This window comes from Acanthochromis polyacanthus, chromosome 2, assembly GCF_021347895.1.
Source record: "Acanthochromis polyacanthus isolate Apoly-LR-REF ecotype Palm Island chromosome 2, KAUST_Apoly_ChrSc, whole genome shotgun sequence".
Classification (NCBI taxonomy): domain Eukaryota; kingdom Metazoa; phylum Chordata; class Actinopteri; family Pomacentridae; genus Acanthochromis; species Acanthochromis polyacanthus.
The window spans coordinates 20,919,049-20,937,812 of NC_067114.1; the positions used below are offsets into that span (position 1 = coordinate 20,919,049).

At 40.1% G+C, this 18,764-nt stretch overlaps 2 protein-coding genes across 20 annotated transcripts in view; both read left to right on the plus strand.

The window, feature by feature from the left end:
• Positions 1 to 18,764, plus strand: part of LOC110959593 (protein mono-ADP-ribosyltransferase PARP6) — a 331,374-nt gene that overhangs the window by 51,522 nt on the left and 261,088 nt on the right. The gene's annotated exons all lie outside the window — the stretch shown is intronic.
• celf6 (CUGBP Elav-like family member 6) overlaps positions 9,167 to 18,764 on the plus strand; it is a 145,235-nt gene continuing 135,637 nt past the window's right edge. For 11 of the 12 annotated variants that reach the window (XR_007937626.1, XM_022206495.2, XM_022206498.2 and 8 more), the window contains exon 1: positions 9,168 to 9,532. Coding sequence is in view for 11 of the 12 variants with exons in the window: in XM_022206495.2 (XP_022062187.1) it covers positions 9,283 to 9,532 (250 nt within the window). In the remaining variant the exon portion in view is untranslated. Of the gene's footprint in view, positions 9,533 to 18,764 lie in introns of all 12 variants that reach the window. The other variant, XM_051938714.1, reaches the window with a different exon arrangement.

Genomic DNA, 18,764 nt, shown 5'->3' on the forward strand with positions numbered 1-18,764 from the left:
CTCCACTGGACTCTCTCTGTTGAGCTGCAAACCACGATGGTCCTCTGTATCCTCATGTGACTCTGAGTAGTTTAGGGTGAAGTTGGACTTTGTGACAGCATGGGAGCCTCTTTATGGGATTTAAAGGGCATGAAGGCATGCAGTTTAGGGTCACAAAGTACTGGAGGTACTGGGGTAAGAGGGGTGGCACAAGCAGAGATGCAGCGATGCCACAAGGAAATGCAACGTGACAACAAAGAGATGCAAAACAACCAAAAACGGATACAAAAATAACAACAAAGAGACAAAAAATGACTATAAAGGGATGCAAAATGACCAAAAAGAGAAGCTAAATGACCACAAGGAGACAGACAATGATCACAAAAGGACCACAAAGAGACACATAATGACTGCAGAGGGGCACAAAAGGACCAAAGAGGGAAACCGAGAGGACACAAAGCTACTATAGAGAGACACTAATTGACCACAAGGAGATACAAAATGACCATGAAAACCACAAATGTTTTAATATTTACTTGTATCCAGACAAGACTATCAACACTATTTCTGTATTAATTATCAAAGCCCATTCCTCGATAATCGTAACTAATTCATACATTCAAAAATTGTTTACGTCAGATTATGAGATGCCTTACTACCGCATTATTACATGCCTCTTTCTGATGATGCTAAGTGTCTATGTGACAGCTCTGCTTTTGTGTTGACTTTGTGTTGACTTTGTTATTTGCACAACCACTGACTAAGCATGATAGTCCAACTTCCCAACTGCACACTGGTCTCATCATCACTGCTAATGAAGCTACTTAACAGATGTGGGCGACCTCAGAGTAGGCAGTATCTCACTCACTGTAGAACTGAATGAGTGTTGTTGTTGACCAGGAAACCTTCAAATAATGAAAGTATTGTGTTTCGTTTGAGTTCTCTGTGTTTATTTTACACGTAATTTATACTGAGAAATGTGTTTCCTGCTCTCCGTAGTACATATTTCATTGTGTCATGCATTGTGCAGTGCATAAAGTTCAGCCTTCCTTGTGCCATTGTGGTAGTCAGTATGCACTGTGAATCTCTGCGAGTTGTCAATGTCTCTGCACCAATGCCACTAAGACAAATCCCTGTACATTTATTTACAGTCTGGGTCTCCTACAGAGCTGAAAAAATGCTGCTGCTTGTGGGGACATTACTTTTTCTTTTCTTTTTTTTTTTTTTTACCATTAAAGCACGAGGGCAGACTCTTTATTGGCGTTCTACTAAGCTAATCTTTCAATCATGCTTCTTCACAATTAGATTTTTTTTATTGTGTCATGATGATTATGAACAGATAACTGATACTAATTTCCATAATGTTAATGGTTTCCATGCTTCCCGTGGCCCTTCCTGAGCTACGTATTAAAAAATTCTGATGTGAAATCCAAGGACACTGCGGTACATCAACATTTCAGTCTGCTCTAATTTTATATATACAAAAACATCTGTCAAAGCATGCTACTGCAAATTGAAACAGCAATTTCACTCTGATGTTTTTCAGACACTGATGACATTGTGCTGATGTTATTGTTGGTAATGACAAGCTCAGAGGGGTGTTTATTTTAAAGGCACTCATGACTACAGCTTTGAAAAGTCTTCTCTTTGCAAGCTGTTGAAATAACAATAACTTTTATAGGCTGCAGTCATTATGCTGTCTTTGCCTGGTCTATAAAATATATAAAAAAAACAACATTTTTAATCTTCAGGTGTCTATTCACTCAAAATAAAGGTCATTCACAGCTCGGTTACAGGTACTACTACGCATTACGTTTAAGATATTCTCTTGCATGCATTAACAGGCATGTGCTCACCACATTCAAATGCAAAGTCTGTCTATACACTGCAGCACCTCCTTTGGCACTAGTTTCCAGCACAGTTATTGTCGTCATTGTTTCATGAGTGAATGAGTTGCTGATTCATATCTGCACAAATATCCATGGTACACTTACTGACTCAGTGAATAAAGGAATTTTTTTGGAAGAATTGTTCAAGACAGCTCTTTAGTTCCCTGAGTCCTCCAAAAATAATCCACAGTGAGCCATGACTGCTCCACAGTGATGCATGTATTCTGACAAAGGGCTTATCAGGTTTCTAAAATCATGGATGTGATTTAAAGTACTCTGTGGCATTTTTGGACAGGATACTGTTCATAAAGGCCAGTATCAGCAACACTGTGTAGGAGCGATATTGTTCTTTAACCTGGTATCTAAACTTGCAGTGCAATACTGACTGTAACTGGTAAGTCTTCGATCCTCCAAAAGACCAAAAAGGAAAAGTGACATTTTTGAGCAGCTGTCTAGTCACTTTCTTGCTACAGAAGAGTTACATTCAAAAGGCTATAATACTATTTAATGTGCATGTGGTATATACATAGCTGGAGTCAGCACCCAGTTAGTTTAGCTTAGCACAAAAGCTAGAAACTGAGAGAAAAATATAGCCTGGCTCTGTCTGAAGTTAAAATCTGCCAACCAGCACCTAAAAAGCTGGCTAATTAACCCGCAGTATCTCGTTTGTTAATGGAAAAATGACAAATTGCAGTTTAAAAAATAGCCTGATGCATAGCCCTGTAAAAACCCCAACATGTTGTTTTTACACTTTCTAGTTTCTGTACCGATTAAACATTAAACATGAGATATATTGTGTTAATTAGAGAGCTGGTGCTGCACATTTTGTTACCTTTGGAAAGATTCGGGATGGCTGGTTTCCCCCCCTCTTTCCAGAATTTATGCTAAACTAAGCTAATCTGCTGCCTCATATTCCATAGCCTCATATTTTTTGTTCTCAAATGGCTCTATGCAACAGAGCAAATTAGCGCTATTTCCCACAATACTGAGCTATTATTTAATGCAAGTTAAGGAACACTGACAAGACTGCTGATTTTCAAAGTTCTTGCCAATTTCTCCCTCCCTCCGCTTTTTCTTGACTCTTATTTCAAAATTTCTCCCCTCAGCAACCTCAGGGGTAACCTGAGGACTTCAGGCTGAGATGTTGTCCACATCCTGAGCCTCATCACCCACAGATCCCATCATTTCTTGACCTCGTCCCCTCAACTCTCTGCTCAGCTTCTCTCACCAATCATGAAGCATTAAAGCTCTATGCCACATTCTGCTAAACCAAAGCCTTTGCTGGTTAGCTGCAGTGTAAGAGCCCTGTAACTTTCTCTCTAGTACTGAGGCTTGTGTTCCTTTCTGTGCACGCAAGCACTATTTTGCGACTTTGTATTGTGCTCAACTTTTCCACATTTGCAAGATAAAACAACTAGGTCAACTTATCAAAGTAGGGCCATGAAACAACACTAGTTCTGAGAGGTTTTGGAAACAGCTTTGATACATTTTACATCAAAAGACTACACAACAATGATATAATAAACCTCTGACACATTGTTGCAACTTCCACTGAAGTTAATGATTATTTTAGAGACAAATGTGGGGGGAAAAAATGACAGATTTTTCTGTTGAAATGCCATTATCAACCACACTAACCTTATGTATATAACAATACTTTTAAAAGTTGGATGAACTTCTGTTGCAGATAATGTGCTCAAACAGCCGAAGGTACTTTTTAATCCATATCAGAGGAATCTAGGTTGACAGAAAAGTGACATCAGTTTTGCAACAGCAGCCTGAGGGAAGGAGAGTGAGAAGAGAGGGTGAGTGTGCATGTATGTACCCCTGAACAGAGCACTGCACTATCACACACCACACATGCAGTGTGTTAACACTACAGAGCTGCATAGATGCATTGCAGTTTTCCATCAAATTAGCCATATTTAGCAGTATTTGCAACAACTTGCAACCACTCTATGTGTACCAAGGTTATTTTTTTCTATTTAAATTTATTTTTACAAGATTACAAGATGACCTCACTGACCTCAAGTCTGCTGCTGGCTAAACTTTCAACCAGTTCTGTTAGTAGATGTTGAGGAACACCCACTGCCCACTTATAATATACATATATAGTGATTCACAGTGAATACCTAATACAAAGCAAAATGCTGCATTTATATGCAGTAGCAGTGGAAGTGGAACCCATGTGAATCTACTCAGGGGACGCCTGCACAGAGCATTGTGGGATTCATTAGTTGCCAGAAAGCAGATGACTCACCATGGTCTCCCTGACCTCTTATTTGTTTTCCTCTCATTTATTCCCTACCTTGCGTCACCAGTGAACTTAAACATGCAGCAAGACGCCTGCTTATCATTCAGCAGTACATCAACAGCTGCACAGACGACACATACCACCCATTAAGCATAAATAGACATGTAATTCACCTTTTCAAAATAAAATGAGCAAAACTTAATTTAGCAAAAACATTGTTCAGGCTAGACCAACAATCACTCCTGCATTTCCCCTAAAGCACAGGAGAAAATGAACTGGCAAGAAATTGTGTTTTAAGAGAAAATTATGGCTTCTGAGTGAGTGGTTCTTTATCTTGCAGAGCCTGTGTGGGGGGGAACAGTGTACCCCTCCCTCAGGCACAGACTGCAGTTGAGGTCTGAGGCTGCTCTGGTATTACCATATACACTCACAGATTCACAAAAAAATACTGTCACACCTCATACTGGTTGTGCCATGAATATCAATGGTTGCTCTCCTTTTGGACTCACTCTACAAAACAGACAGTGAAAAATGTTCATGCATGACTACGTTCCACCTGGCCCACTCCATATATCCAGTTTAATGGGATAATGAACACACAGTATAAAGGAATTGTGCATGACACCAAGCTGTTATGCACAATGCATGACTTATGTCACTGATTTGGCTCCTTCAAGCGACTATATTTTTGGTAGCTGTTTCAAGTGGTGTGCCTGTGACATTCCAACAAGTCACCTTGACAGTGGTGTGAATAATTTGGGTAATAAAAACAGAAATGGCACTCACTCAGGTCTGGAAAATAGCAGTTGTACTGTGTGAAATACTCAGGGTAAATATGTTTTGCATTAGTCTGGAAATGATTTTGCTGACACATTTGCAATGTTCACACCCCCCTCGATTCCAATTCGAGCTAGCCTGGTGAGGGAAAGAATCCTCACTTCTGGCTAATGGAAAAATGCTGTTTAATAAGAAATAATTCGAGTGAGATGCGTCTCTAGGAGTGCAAGATCCTTGAGGGACTTCTTTTTGTCTGCGTCGTTCTTCGAGCAAGTTCATCCCCACTTCACAAACACAGCTGGAACAATTCTGACTGCTCTTTGTCTGAAAGAAGAGCAATCGGCAGAGGTGCCCTGTGCAACCATCCAGGTGCTGAGCTTGGCACAGACAAGAAGAAGAACCCTGTCAACCTTTCTGATACGCTTGCCTGTGTTCGAACAAAGAGGATGCTTACACACAGGCATAATTGAAGAGATCATGCAGTACCTACATTTCCTCCTGCCAGGCAGTTTCCAAGTCTCCACAGCTGTGCAGTCAAACTATCCCGCAGAGAAATGACAAAAACAAGGAAACAAAAATCACAAAGCCAATAAGCAGCACTGAAGCTAAATTAGCTATGTCTTTCTGGGAAACAATGGCCCTGATGGTATTGACAAGGGAGACCCGTTGTGTTTTTGATCGTCATTCAGAGCAAAAAAGCCCTGCATGGTTTTTCCTGAGATGGTCTACAAAGATGTGATTAAATGGGAAATAAATAAATATTCATAACAAAGAGAATGCAGTGCCAGATGTTAGTGTTGCTCTCGGAATACCACTATCCCCAAAGACTGTTCACTCTGACAGACATCAGGGGTGAACACACACAAAAGCCTGCAAAGCAAACAGCACATAATCCATCAAAGCTGACTTCCCTACTACCTAGTGACCAAAACGTTCATTGGGTACACTGTGACACTTCCCAATGGGGCGACCTCCGACAAATGCATGCTCTTATCATACTGTAATGTGATTTTTTTTCTCTCTCTTTTTTTTTTTTAAAGGTGGCCACCCAGTTGTCTATTTATGATAGATAAGACTGTTACTCTGATAACATAAACACTAAGTAACTGACTGAAAAGGCATTCAAATGTCAAATTTGCATCTGTACCGTGGGAGAAAGTAAGCGGTCACTTCAATTACTGGCTCATGGGAAATGCTGCTTTTATTTCATTTTGCATGACAAATTTGTTTTTAATGAGTGTAAATACAATAACATTGGATATAAAATAGCAGATAAGTAGCTCATTGGCCTGCAGGTAATTAACAGACTCATTTCAGATAGATAGATAGATAGATAGATAGATAGATAGATAGATAGATAGATAGATAGATAGATAGATAGATAGATAGATAGATAGATAGATAGATAGATAGATAGATAGATAGATAGATAGATAGATAGATAGATAGATAGATAGATAGATAGATAGATAGATAGATAGATAGATAGATAGATAGATAGATAGATAGATAGATCTTTTAAAATATACATCATTGTGAGGCATCTTCAGTCTACTAATTAGCAGAAGCAACAGAACAAACTAATCATTACTGTTTAATTACATTTTTTTTTACTACCCAATTAATTCTGACCTAACAGAGGTTAAGCATGTCTGGTGAATGTACTTCAGTAGATGTGCAGTTTTTTGTGATCCTATACTGATCCCCGAAGACATGTTTTGTTTTTTCTCTCCATTTGCTGAATTCCACAAGAGGATCAGAGGTCAGGCAACATGTACAGAGCAACACCTCTTGGGGTGTCAGAGATTTATTTATTTTTGCTCAAAGACACTTGAACAGAGCGGATCTAATTACTACACTACCATGCAGCCCTTATTAACAATTTTCATAACAAACTTGCCGCATACAATTGATTATTGATACATGATATTATCCACATAAATGCCTTCATATCAAGTGTAATTACTCATATCAGAATGAGCTGGACGGGCCTTGTATCAATGTTACACTCCCATCTGCATTAATTAGACCTTTGTGTGTACAGAATACACTGTGCAAGTTATAAAACACTGCCAGTGCACACGCTCCCTTGCATGAATAACACAACTATTGTGAAGAGTGCCTTTGAATTCATCATCCCCTGTGTGAGAGGAAAGGACAGGAAGGTTCAGATATGTGCACAGCAGATAGATATAAGACATGGAGAATTTGTAGTGCAAACATGTACTGTTAAAATTGTAGCTCCAACAATCTATTTCACGGTCTATGAATGACAGTGTTGGTTCAGCACCATGGACAGTGACACACAGCAGCTCTAAATCCAGAGGTTTGAGCTGACATTGTTTCAGACTACACTGTTTTTGTTCTGTTTTTCTTCCCATCTATTCACATGGTCTGCATGTAGTGAAGAAAGAGAAGCATGTTTTGTTTTTAAATAGACCAATACTCCAAAGGTTGCTGTGTGTTGCGTTCTAGCAAGCTGCAATCGTTTTAATTATTCACCCAAATGCACCTATGATCCCGGCACCTGACAAAGCTACCATGTTCTTTCCAACCGGCCTTTTAAACAAAAGCAGCTGAGGTTTCAAACCATAGAAAAAATATGCCTAGAATATGAAAAGTCCCAGTGAGCTTGCAAAATCCCTACTGTTATTTTGGAGAAAAACACAAAACATGTTGAAAGACCAAAACACAAAGATTCGCAGCATATGTTAAAGGTGATAATGAATGATGACAAAAATGTTAACTAATATTCTGAATGTTCACATCTTTTTTTTTTTTTTTTTTAAATAACCTTGTATGTAGTTTCTTTTTGGATGACATCCCACCATAGCAAGAGGGTTTGTGTTAGCAACCATCTGTGCTGCTGAAGTGTCCTTGGGCAGCACATTAAATCTAATGCTCTGTCTGGACGAAATCTCAAAGCCTCCAGGGTCATTGCCCATTTGCTGACCTTGCACTTTGACTTCTCCGGATTTCCCTGTGGGGGTGGACATGGCGATCTGTTTGTTTCATAACTCTTATTTTGTTCTGTCTTTTTTTGTCATCTCTATTGCAGACCCGGTCAGTGCTACTAAATCCAACTCATTGCATTGTATATGTTTTTTCAGTATTAATTCTTGAAAAATATTAAATGTAAATCTATTTGGAACATAAAATTTTAAAGCATGTGATATCTGTTGCATTGGTAACATGAGCACATTAGAGCAGTGGTTCTCAGTCCTAATGTATCACAGCTCTGCTGGTTTTCTACCCTCCCAGATAGTTAATAGCGTTCACCTGGCATCCTAGGTGTAAAATAGTCCGCTGTTAGATGTTTAGAATGAAGAACAGCAGGGATCTGGATCCTGAGGACCAGGATTGAGAACTGCTGCTGTAAAGATCATTTCTACAAGGCTTCACAGCAGTGCTTTTCATGACTAGTCCTCGGGACTTAAAGGCCTGCTGGTTTTCTTTCTAAACACCTGACAGGGACTTTTTTATGCCCAGTATGCCAGCTAAATACAATTATTTACCTCGGAGGATAGAAAACATGGGCACCCCCCAGAAGATTAGAAGCGTTAGGATGACTGGACTCTTTAGTATATAAATTAAAATCATAAATCAAACACAAAAAAAAATGTTGATTGTTTGCAGTTTAAAACTGTGACTTGACCCTTTACATCATTAATTTCTATTAATATTCCATTTGACATAAGTAGAGCATCACAAAGTTGCAGTTCAGATCAACCATTATCCCCAAACCAACACTCAATTTGGTCTCTGCTGCAGAGACAAAACTAAAGGACCTGACAGTGAGGAAGAAGCACAAACGCTTCCTTTGCATCATTTAAATGTCCCTAGCTTTCCACTCAAACACAAATGTTTGCGTTCTTACTCTGCCCTGTGGGGCCCTCGGCCGTCCTGCTCTCCCATTGGCTGGGGCCGGGCTCATTATGCAAATCAGAGTGAGGGGGTAGGTGGGGAGGGGAGCGAGTGGGAGGGACCTGTTCATGAGAGTACGAGTTGACGTCACGGGACAGTGTGGCAGCAGCGTGGGGGAAGGAGGAGGAGGTGGGGGGGGGGGGGGAGTTAAAAAATGGAAACACATAAAGCATAAGAAGGGGAGAAAAATACAAATATATATAGAGGGATATACATATGAGTGTGTGTGAGGCTGATTCCAAACAAGGAGGCTCATCAGGCTGTGGAGGACGAGGAAGAGAGCAGAGGGAGGGAGGGAGGGGGGAGAGAGGAGAGGAAGATATAACGGAGGAGGGGGGAGTGTGCACTGTGCAGTTGACTACAGAGGGGGAGAGAGAGAGGGAGAAGGAGAGAGAGAGAGAGAGAGAGAGAGAGAGAGAGAGAGAGAGAGAGAGCTGCCCGCCGGCCCATTGAGGAAAGATGGCTACAGTCACTGCAAACGGAGTGCAGCAAGAGAATGGATTCAGCACCACGAACAGCGCCGGCAGGATGAACGGGCTTACCATCGGCCAGAACACCATTCCAATGAAGGACCACGACGCCATCAAGCTTTTCATCGGGCAGATTCCCAGAAACCTGGAGGAAAAAGACCTGAAACCCCTGTTTGAGGAATTCGGAAAGATATACGAACTCACAGTACTGAAAGACAGGTTTACGGGAATGCATAAAGGTGGGTTGTTTTCGGTCTCTTTCTACTTTTGGGATGCTTTTAAGGGTTTCAGAAACAAAAACAACAAAAAAAGAGAGCGAGAGAGCGAAGAGAGAGAGAACGTCCCGGATCAGTTGTGGGGCAGAAGGGCACAAGAGGGGGAGAAAAAAGAAAGTGTGTTAATTTGCAGATGTTTGGGACAGAGTGGGAGCCCCGTGGAGCCTCGATCACACGCACAAAATGTACGTGAGGCGTGAGAGGGGGGAACACGTGGAAGTGGATGCGGGGGTTAATTGTTAGCGCGTTCAGCCAATCCACGTGAATACTACAGGCTGAAAACGCCTTTGTGTGTTTACATTGACTCTCATGTGCTGAGCATCTCCCAGTTAAGGCCAGTTAAAGGGGGCGGGACGGTGATGCTGTGTTATTTCCCCTTGCAGCTGCAGAACATTTCTCCACAAGTTAGAAAAATATCTACTGTAAAACCCCATCATCCATCACGGAAAGCGTTTGCTAGCAGAGAAATAAATCCTTTCTGGGGGAGAAAATGATTATCAGGCAATCAGAATGTGCGATTAAGGTGCTGCTTTGACCTTTCAGCCCGCTGATCTGTTGCCTACTTTTTTTTTCGGACGTCATTAGCAGAAGAGAAAATACTACTTCCACGGCAGCTGTATTGTAATGGTGCTCCGTGGGCGGGTTGCAGTCAGGAAGTACAAAGCAGGATAATAGTAGAGGCACAGATCCAGCATGCATCGTCTCCTCGCTTGTTCCTCATTCACTACCCCACTTATTGTCCAAAGCGACCGGGATCTGTGTTCACTTAGTAATTAGTCAGACAAGCCACGGATAATCAGGGATCGATCAACTCTAATGATAGGGATAGTAATGAATGCCAGTGTGAGGCTCCGGGGGTTTGCATTTCAGACAAGCTTGGAGAGTCTTTGAGTTGCAAAAATAAAATAAAATAAAATCAGATCCATACATTTTTTTGTTTGTTTTTTCTATTAAATGCGTGTATTCAATTTAATGTAATTCCAATTAACACATTTTGAAAGGCAGTTGCTTTTAAAAAAATCTTAATAAAAATCTTGGACTGCACTATTTTTTCAGTTAGTACTCTCCCCTTTTCTACAAATACACATTAAATGTGATGATAAGTTCTTGTTATTACTATTTGTGACTTTTTGAGCTTTTTTCAGTATTTTACAGTATCTGTGTCAACATCAACTGACTGCAGAGTTTATTGTTTAACTCTCAGCTAAAAAAATAACAAAACAGAGCTGTACTGAAAATAATAAATCTGACACTGCCACTGCTGGTTGTAAATATTTCGAAGACAGTTGGTTGTCATGTTGGAATTTTAAACCTAATTTTAATCTCTCTCTCTCTCTCTCTCTCTCTCTCTCCATCTCACACGCAGACAAATCATGCACTTCTCCCATTCACACATGCACCAGTGGCATTGAATTCACAATCAGTTCACTCTCAGTGAAAATAATTCATAAGGCGGGCAAATTATGTATGATATGTAAGTCAGCGGCTACAGTTCATGATCTTATTGATTAGCACAAGTCAAGCGCTCTTGTGGGAGAAATGAGCGTGGGCTCAGCACCGCTCTCTTGTGAGTGCAGCCCTGAAGAAGTCCATGCACCACCTGTTCCTCCAGCCATCAGCCGCTGGTGCTCCACCTGCTCCTCCTCTTTCCGGTGTTCCTCTTTGGAGCCCCCGTGATCGATTAAAACAATATTTCTGATGTCCGTGTTGTTTACGCCTGTCCTCGACCATGCCTGAATGTCAACACTCTGGAGGATGGTTGCCTCGGGAAGGATAATCCTGTTCCAAAGCCAGACTGTATGCCCGTTCAAATCATCCCCCACCAAGGCCACTCTGATGTATGCATTATGCCCACTTCATCCCACATGACATTCAAAGTCACTTTGGGAGCACAGGCGTGCACTTTTAATAAGATTTCACCAATGCATTATATGGATGAGTTTTTCTTATTGGCCACTCATCTAAACCATGTTCATGTCTCCTGCTGCGTCAATGTGTGATATCTGTAGACTGAAGCAACAAAGTACAAGAGTAAGGAAATGGGATTAGAATTATTAACAAAACAGAAGTAGGTATAGTGTAAAATCAGCCGTGTCACTCAAGGAGAGAGTTGAGAGTACTGACTGAGAGCCTATTCTGAAAGTGAGAAAAGCTTGTGTAGGAGAAGTGAAGGTAAAATGAATTACTTAATGCAAGTCTGTTCAAACTGAATTGCAATTTTTAAACATGCTAGGGTCAACACACTAACTTTACTTTCAGTTACTTTTAAATACATTTCCAAAATATAATAATTAAAATTAATAGTAGCAGTTATTAAATAAATAGCACCAACAATTGGGTTTTGTCATACTGGTAAATTGCCATGAATTGTGTAAAAAAAAAAAAAAAATCCATAAGAACTGTAGATTGATTTTTTCATTGATTCTTTTCAGAATGTACAGTAGGTTCTCTCTGTATTTGTGTATTTGCACACAAACGTGAACTTTTAAGACACTCAGCCACTGTATCTGCATAGCTGTGCAATAGCTGCATTTTGGATAGAGGGCATAACTTATTACAATTCCCATTAGGATTATGGCTTAACAGCCAACATTATTAGGTTCCCCTGGGTTCTATTGAGTTTATTCAGCATGTGCATATCTCAGCAATCAAAGGCACCAAAGTGCTTCAGGATTCTGGGGCGCCTGGTAAATATATGGTTAAAACCATTATTATCAGTTCTGTATTAACAATGGATCACATGACTACTTGTTGGTAAATGGGTCATGTGGAGTAATAAATCCACAAAGAATTATCACCTGACTCTGCAGCTCCACTAAGCCGTCTGGATCCCTCCAGTATCTTTCAGCTTGTTGTTTTGGTCTTCTGGGCTGCGGCTTGCTCAGCTCTTACTACTCTCATAGTGTTTTTTTAGTTAGTTTGTTTTTTTGGTTGCAGCAAGGCTTCTGATTTTGAATTTAAAAAAAAATCATTCTGAAACTCTAAACTTGCCCAGCACAAAACAACTAACAGTCAAAGTTAGCAGCAGCTGAAAATCCCTACAATTTCCTTCGGAAATGGTGGAGACTGAGGGCTTAAACTCATCAGGTAGTCAATGCCCTACGCCTGGTACATATTAGGTACAGTCAAAAGGTTCTAATCATCTATACACCTACAAAAAGCAAAAGCAGTACCTAATTTAAATTTCCCAACTGTTTCCTTTCAAAGTGTTCTTCAGGAGCAAGTGTTACTCCATTTCCATCACTCCTGTCACATTTTAATGCTCTCTGGGCGTCCTGTTCTAGTGAGGAGAGTTTAGTTTAAAGCTCCAAACTAGAAACCAAACAATATTCTTCAGAAGAGGAAACCGCTAGTTTCCAAAACCTAAGAGGACACATCAGAACAGCAGTGTGACCAAGAGCACGCTCTTCTTCTCCTTTGACTTTCACAGGATTGTACAATGTGAATTTGTCCCCAGAAGTCAAAGTGTCAGCGCAGAGTTTGGCTGTAACATCTTGAGACATCAACACAATTTTGTTTCCTCTTCCCCAAAATGAAATTCACATAGACAGGTCACCGTTTTGAGACAGCGGAGGCGCAGCGAGCATTGGAGATGATCCTTGATGCACTTTACCTAACAAGACTTTCAGAGAGTGTTTTAAATGCGACAGGAGCACTGGGAGCCGAGTTTTCACTGCACACAAAAGGGGACAACAGGGGAAAGTGGCTAAATTTAAATCAGGCATAGTTTTATCTTTTTATAGGTGCAGTAACAGAAGTTCTTCATTGCACCTTTTGGATGTGTAAATGGGCAACTCTCGCCTAACAAGTTTGTCAAAGCAACTGAAATGTTGAAAATAAGTCTTGTGCTCACAGTTTGTTATCATTATGAGCAGAGCCAAACAAAAACAGCTATTGCTGATTAAAATTAAATTGCTTCACAGTTATGCGACTTTTAGTTTGCTTTTGGTCCATCCACGAAGACAGTAGTACATCATATTTGTCTAAAACATTACCTGGACAAAATTCACCTAATAATAAGTTTGAAGCTTCAGGCTGGAATTAAAATATCCATTGAACTGTAGCTGTAAAATATGTTATTTTACTCACACAGGATTTTCAGAATTTCTGGCTGCTGTTGAGACCTGCACGTTTTAACCTCTCTGGGATGTCATAGGGGGAGCAGCTGATAGATTTTGGAATTACAGATGATCTTCATTTCTGCAACTACAGCAAAGTGGATAGCTTCATTTCTACCTGACGTTCTTCAGCACTAATAGTGTTTAGAGTCCTTTCCTCTGCCTCTATACAACATGAGGTTTTGCAGTAATCCTTTGTCCACAGTTTGCATGCTGTTTGAGTCACAAAAAAATCATAATCGGCCAATGGATAGTGACAGGCTATCATGTCAATAATGTTGTAACATTATCACAAATTCAATACGCATCTCTTTCATAACCAGCAACACAAACATTTCCCGCAGCAGAGCGACGGAGGAGTGTGGGAGGATATAATCAGCTCGCCGCCATGATCCCTAAAAACATGAAGTTCATAAAGATTTAGAGCTGTGCCATAAATTGGGTTTGATTTTTACTTTGAAACCCCTCTTTGAGCCTAGTTTGTGCATGAGAAAGATTTGATTTGTTTCAGATAGATGATGCATATGGCTGTTGGCATCAGTTAGTAAACCGTACCTAATGGATGATTTGCAGCTCTACCTTTTTCACAGCCTGAGTCCTGTGACACAGAATTGCACCATAATTATGGATTTAAGGGCAGATCAAAATATGCCATGGTTGCTCATGACTAATTCATGTGGAATGTACTGCAACAATCTGAACAGATGTTTTGTGCTTTGTGTGCTCTTACTTTGGGCATTTAGGGTATCTCCAGAGACTTATCTGAATATTTGGGGAATTTTACTTTTTATACTTTCCTGTACACTTGAGTGGATGGCTGTATGCTTATGTCTACTCAGAGGACTTTCTTTTCCCTTCGTCTTTTAACAGATGATTATATCCAGCCTCGTAGTTGTTAGACACCGTTGCCTTTAATGTCGGTTTGATAGTTTGTGTGTCGTCAGGGAGCCTTATACAGTGCGTGGGATGACTTGACACTATTGGCGGGCATGGTGCTCGTCAGTGTGTGGTGCAGCCAGGTCGTGCTGTTTAACATCCATCATTTCGCTGAGCACTACATTATCATAATACTTAGTGTCAGTGCCAGAACGCATGCATTGTTCAGACATGCTGAATGTTAGCGGGGGGCAAATCTTTTGCTTGAGTAGCATTATCTATCAATCCGTCTCTGATGCTGAGAGGAGGGACTCTGAGCTGCACCACACAGCCAGGAAGAAGAGATACAAAGAGTTGTTAAATATCCTCATCCATTCTCCTCTCCTTGGTAGGTCCATGCAGTGTAATTGGCTATAAATAGCCTGCCAAATTGACATAGAAAAAGCCTTTTAGGCGTTGAAACGTCAAAAGTGGACCACAGTAGGGCAGTAATATCTAATTGCAAAAGACTCATAGAATGTAGGAAATCCTGGAAAGTGGCCTTTCAATTCATGCCGTGGTTTCCTATGAAATTCTACTTTTAGTGATGGCCACTGAGTCACAGAGCCATGCTTGTATTGTGTTTTATCAACAATAGGAATGTTGTAGAGGAAATGTTGGGCAGTGATTGACAGTTTGTGTAAGCTGAGTGACAGGTGTAGCTTAAGTCTACAGATGACCTCTTTGATCATTAGAAGAGGGGCCGTGTATGAAGCAGACAGCTACCGGCTCTGAACAGCCTGCTCCGAATGTAGATGGATGGAGCGACCGAGAGATGGAAAGATGCTCTGCGGGTAATAGTGTGGTTAACGCAGACACGTGAAGCGCTGGATGAATCCTCACATTGTATTTGTCTCAGTACCCATGAGAGGGTCAGGCTGTCACGTTCAGCAGCATCCAGTCGTTTTGCAACATTTTTTATTTAATTATTATTATTTTCTTGCCTGGGTCTTTTTTGGAAATTAATTTGCATTCTTTTCCCAGTTTAATGAACATTCTCGGAGCAGACGTGTGAGGAGACTGAAGGAGAGCAAATTGCTCATGATTCATGAATTCACTGCTAATGAATTGAAATTTTATACAAATTTGTTCTGGAGTTATTTCAATTACAGGTACCTGACGCCTTAAAAAAGCACAATTTACTCTTAATGCCTGGATGCATGCAATTGCAAGCACATACTAATTTCCATTTTAAAACAAACTGTTAGAAAAAGCATTACAGGGGGAAAAGTTCTTTAAGTAATTACCCGAAACGTGTCTTGCAAACGCAAAGGCAAATTTCACATTTCCTGCTTTCTTCTTCAACTGCTTTACAGGGTTTACTTTTTCATTCACCTAAAATGCAATAGGTTGAACTTTTGTTCCTCACTGAAATGATGGCGTGGTAAACTGTATTTGATTATCAAAGTATTATTTTCACCCCACTTAACCTGCTCATAACAGGAAGCAACGGGTTCTTCTGCTGAAACTCAGAGCTTAGCCATAATTTTGGAACTTTTCCCATTTTCTCGTCTTCCTTTACTTCACATTTAGTGCAGTCTTTAGTTAATATTTGGTTGATTTAAGCTTTGAATAGGACAGTTTAATGTTATTTTAGATATGCTTGACAATGAGTAAATATCAAACATCAATATTTTAAAAAAACAATGTGAAGTAATGAAATAATTAGTGGACATTACTGCTGAAGACTTAATTACTGAGCTATTGACCATAATACATCACAATAAAGTTAATATTTTCCTTTGTTATTTAAGTTCTATTTGTTGCTGTCATGTCATGCACATTTGAAATAAATTTGCACTTTCTTGCATCTTGACTAAAGACCAAACAAAAGGGGGTGTGTTTGAAAATTCCACTTGTATGATTCCATATACGACGAGGGGCACAACAGTGTTTGATAACTTGCAAGTATAAATGCAATCCCATGCCAATTAGTCAACTTAAACTTTTAAACTGACAGCCCTAACCTGCTACCAGCTGCTACATCCCCGTTGCCTTCTCTCAAACACTATCATTGAGTCTCTCCTCATGTTCTCCAAGCTGAATGCTCATCTGTTCCACAACTGGCTCTCTCAGTCACTGACTCCTTTGGGCTTCAGACGTTCCCCCGAGCCAGCACTGTTGGATAGGAAGCTCTCCTAAAGTCCTGCAGATATTCCGCTGCTGCGAGGGAGCCGAGGCAGCTGCCCTGGATATTTAACACTACGCTGCACAAGAAGTCCAGATTAACAAGTCAATTGAACTAATCGTATCAAATGCTATTTTTCTTGAAGCAACGAGATGAACTTGCAGCAGGGGGAGATTGCTTCACTTGTCTCATATGCAGCTCCACTTGTTTTACGCTTTGTGTGGCGAAGTGGTGGAAGGAATATTCACATCGTTTTCTTAAGACAAAGCAGCAGCGTCACACTATGAAGGTACTCCACTACATTTAAACATTCCACATCAGAAGTATTCAGCACAAAATTCACAGAAAATATCAAGAGTAAAACTATTAATAATGTAGAATGCTCCCTTGCACTGCTCTTTTATTATAGGATCATTATTATTGATGCATGAACATATAAACATTTCCTGTGAATTCAGTGTTGGGAGTTTATGTTGTAGTTTGGAAGTTACATGTTTTATTAATACAATGACCTATTATTATAATTTTAAAACAGGATATTATACTATTCAAATATAATTATTAAATATTAATCAGAAAAAGAGCCTAGTAAGTGTAGCTGTAAAAAACAACACCAAAGTAAACAACAGCATTTCCTTTGAAATGTATAAAGCAGCATAAAGTGGAAAGTCAGTAAGTTGGAAGGACCAGAAAATTGCACTTAAGTACAGTGCTTTTATAAATGTTTTTTTCTTTTCCCCTGAAAGTTAATACTTTTTCAGGGGAGGAAAAAGGTTAAAAGTGAGGGCATTTGAAAAATCTAAATAACCTAAAATTATAAGGAGACTTGTCAATATGTTATTCTGGAGGATATTCAGTTTCCTATAAGAAGCTTTTGTTTAACATTTCATGGAACTTCCTATCTATGCTGAGGAAGACTTTCAATACCTGAACCAAAGCAGTGACTACACCTGTATGCATTCAACTATAGGGATATTTGTGCTCATCAATATACAATCTTCTCATGCTCCCTTATTTCCTTTTTCTCAAAATATGTATTCATATACACGCTTACAGTGACTTCATATAATTGTAATTGAATTCATTCAATTCAATTCAATTTTATTTATATAGCGTCAATTACAATCAAATTGTCTCAAGACGCTTTACAGAACCCATATGCCTGACCCCCAGAGCAAGCCCAAAGGCGACAGTGGCAAGGAAAACACCCTTTTAACAGGGAAAAAACCTCGAGCAGAACCCGGCTCTATATAGGGGGGGACCCATCTGCCTGCTGGCCGGGCGGGTTGGGAGGGACAGAGGAGGGCAAGGGGGAGGGATGAGAGAAGAGGGAGGGGTGGGAAAGCAAGGAAAGTACAACACACATTTGGATACAAATTTAGATTTATTCCATTTATTGAAATACTTTGCCACAAAATGTTCATTAAATTGCTCTTTTTCAACTTATGACACTCACCTCATTGTTTAAACTTTATATTTCCTATACAACTTTCTTTTCTCATCTTTTTCTTTTTTGAGTGGGTTCTGCTTGCTGTTTTATCAATCGATCAAAGGTTTTCTGAAGATGAAAAAATGTTGTTTTTTTTTTTAAATGCTACATTCCATGTTAGGATGTGCAAATTAGAGGATGAGAGGCAATCCAAGGCTAATTTCCTGGAAGGCCATCCAGTTGCAAAATGTTTTAACTTGTAAACCTTCACTGCTGCATGAATTGAGTTGTGGCAGGGACATTTACTCAATGCATGCCACAGAAAATTGTGATAAAATAATGCCAAGATGTACGCCAAACTTATGGGAAATATGCAGCAAACCAGCATGGTGAAAAATAGCAAAAAAATTGTAAGGGCAGTGCCAGATGAGTGTCACCAACAGCCTGCAATTCCCATAAGCCCTTGCTGGGACGTGCCCCCCGGGAGGCCTCGGCTCATGTTCCACGGTTTTGTAATGTCACAAAGGATGAAGAGTGTTTCCCCAGGCTCCCAAACTTTTCTGCTTTGCTGTGTGGCGTGCTGTTTCATCAGTGTCGTTTAGGTGA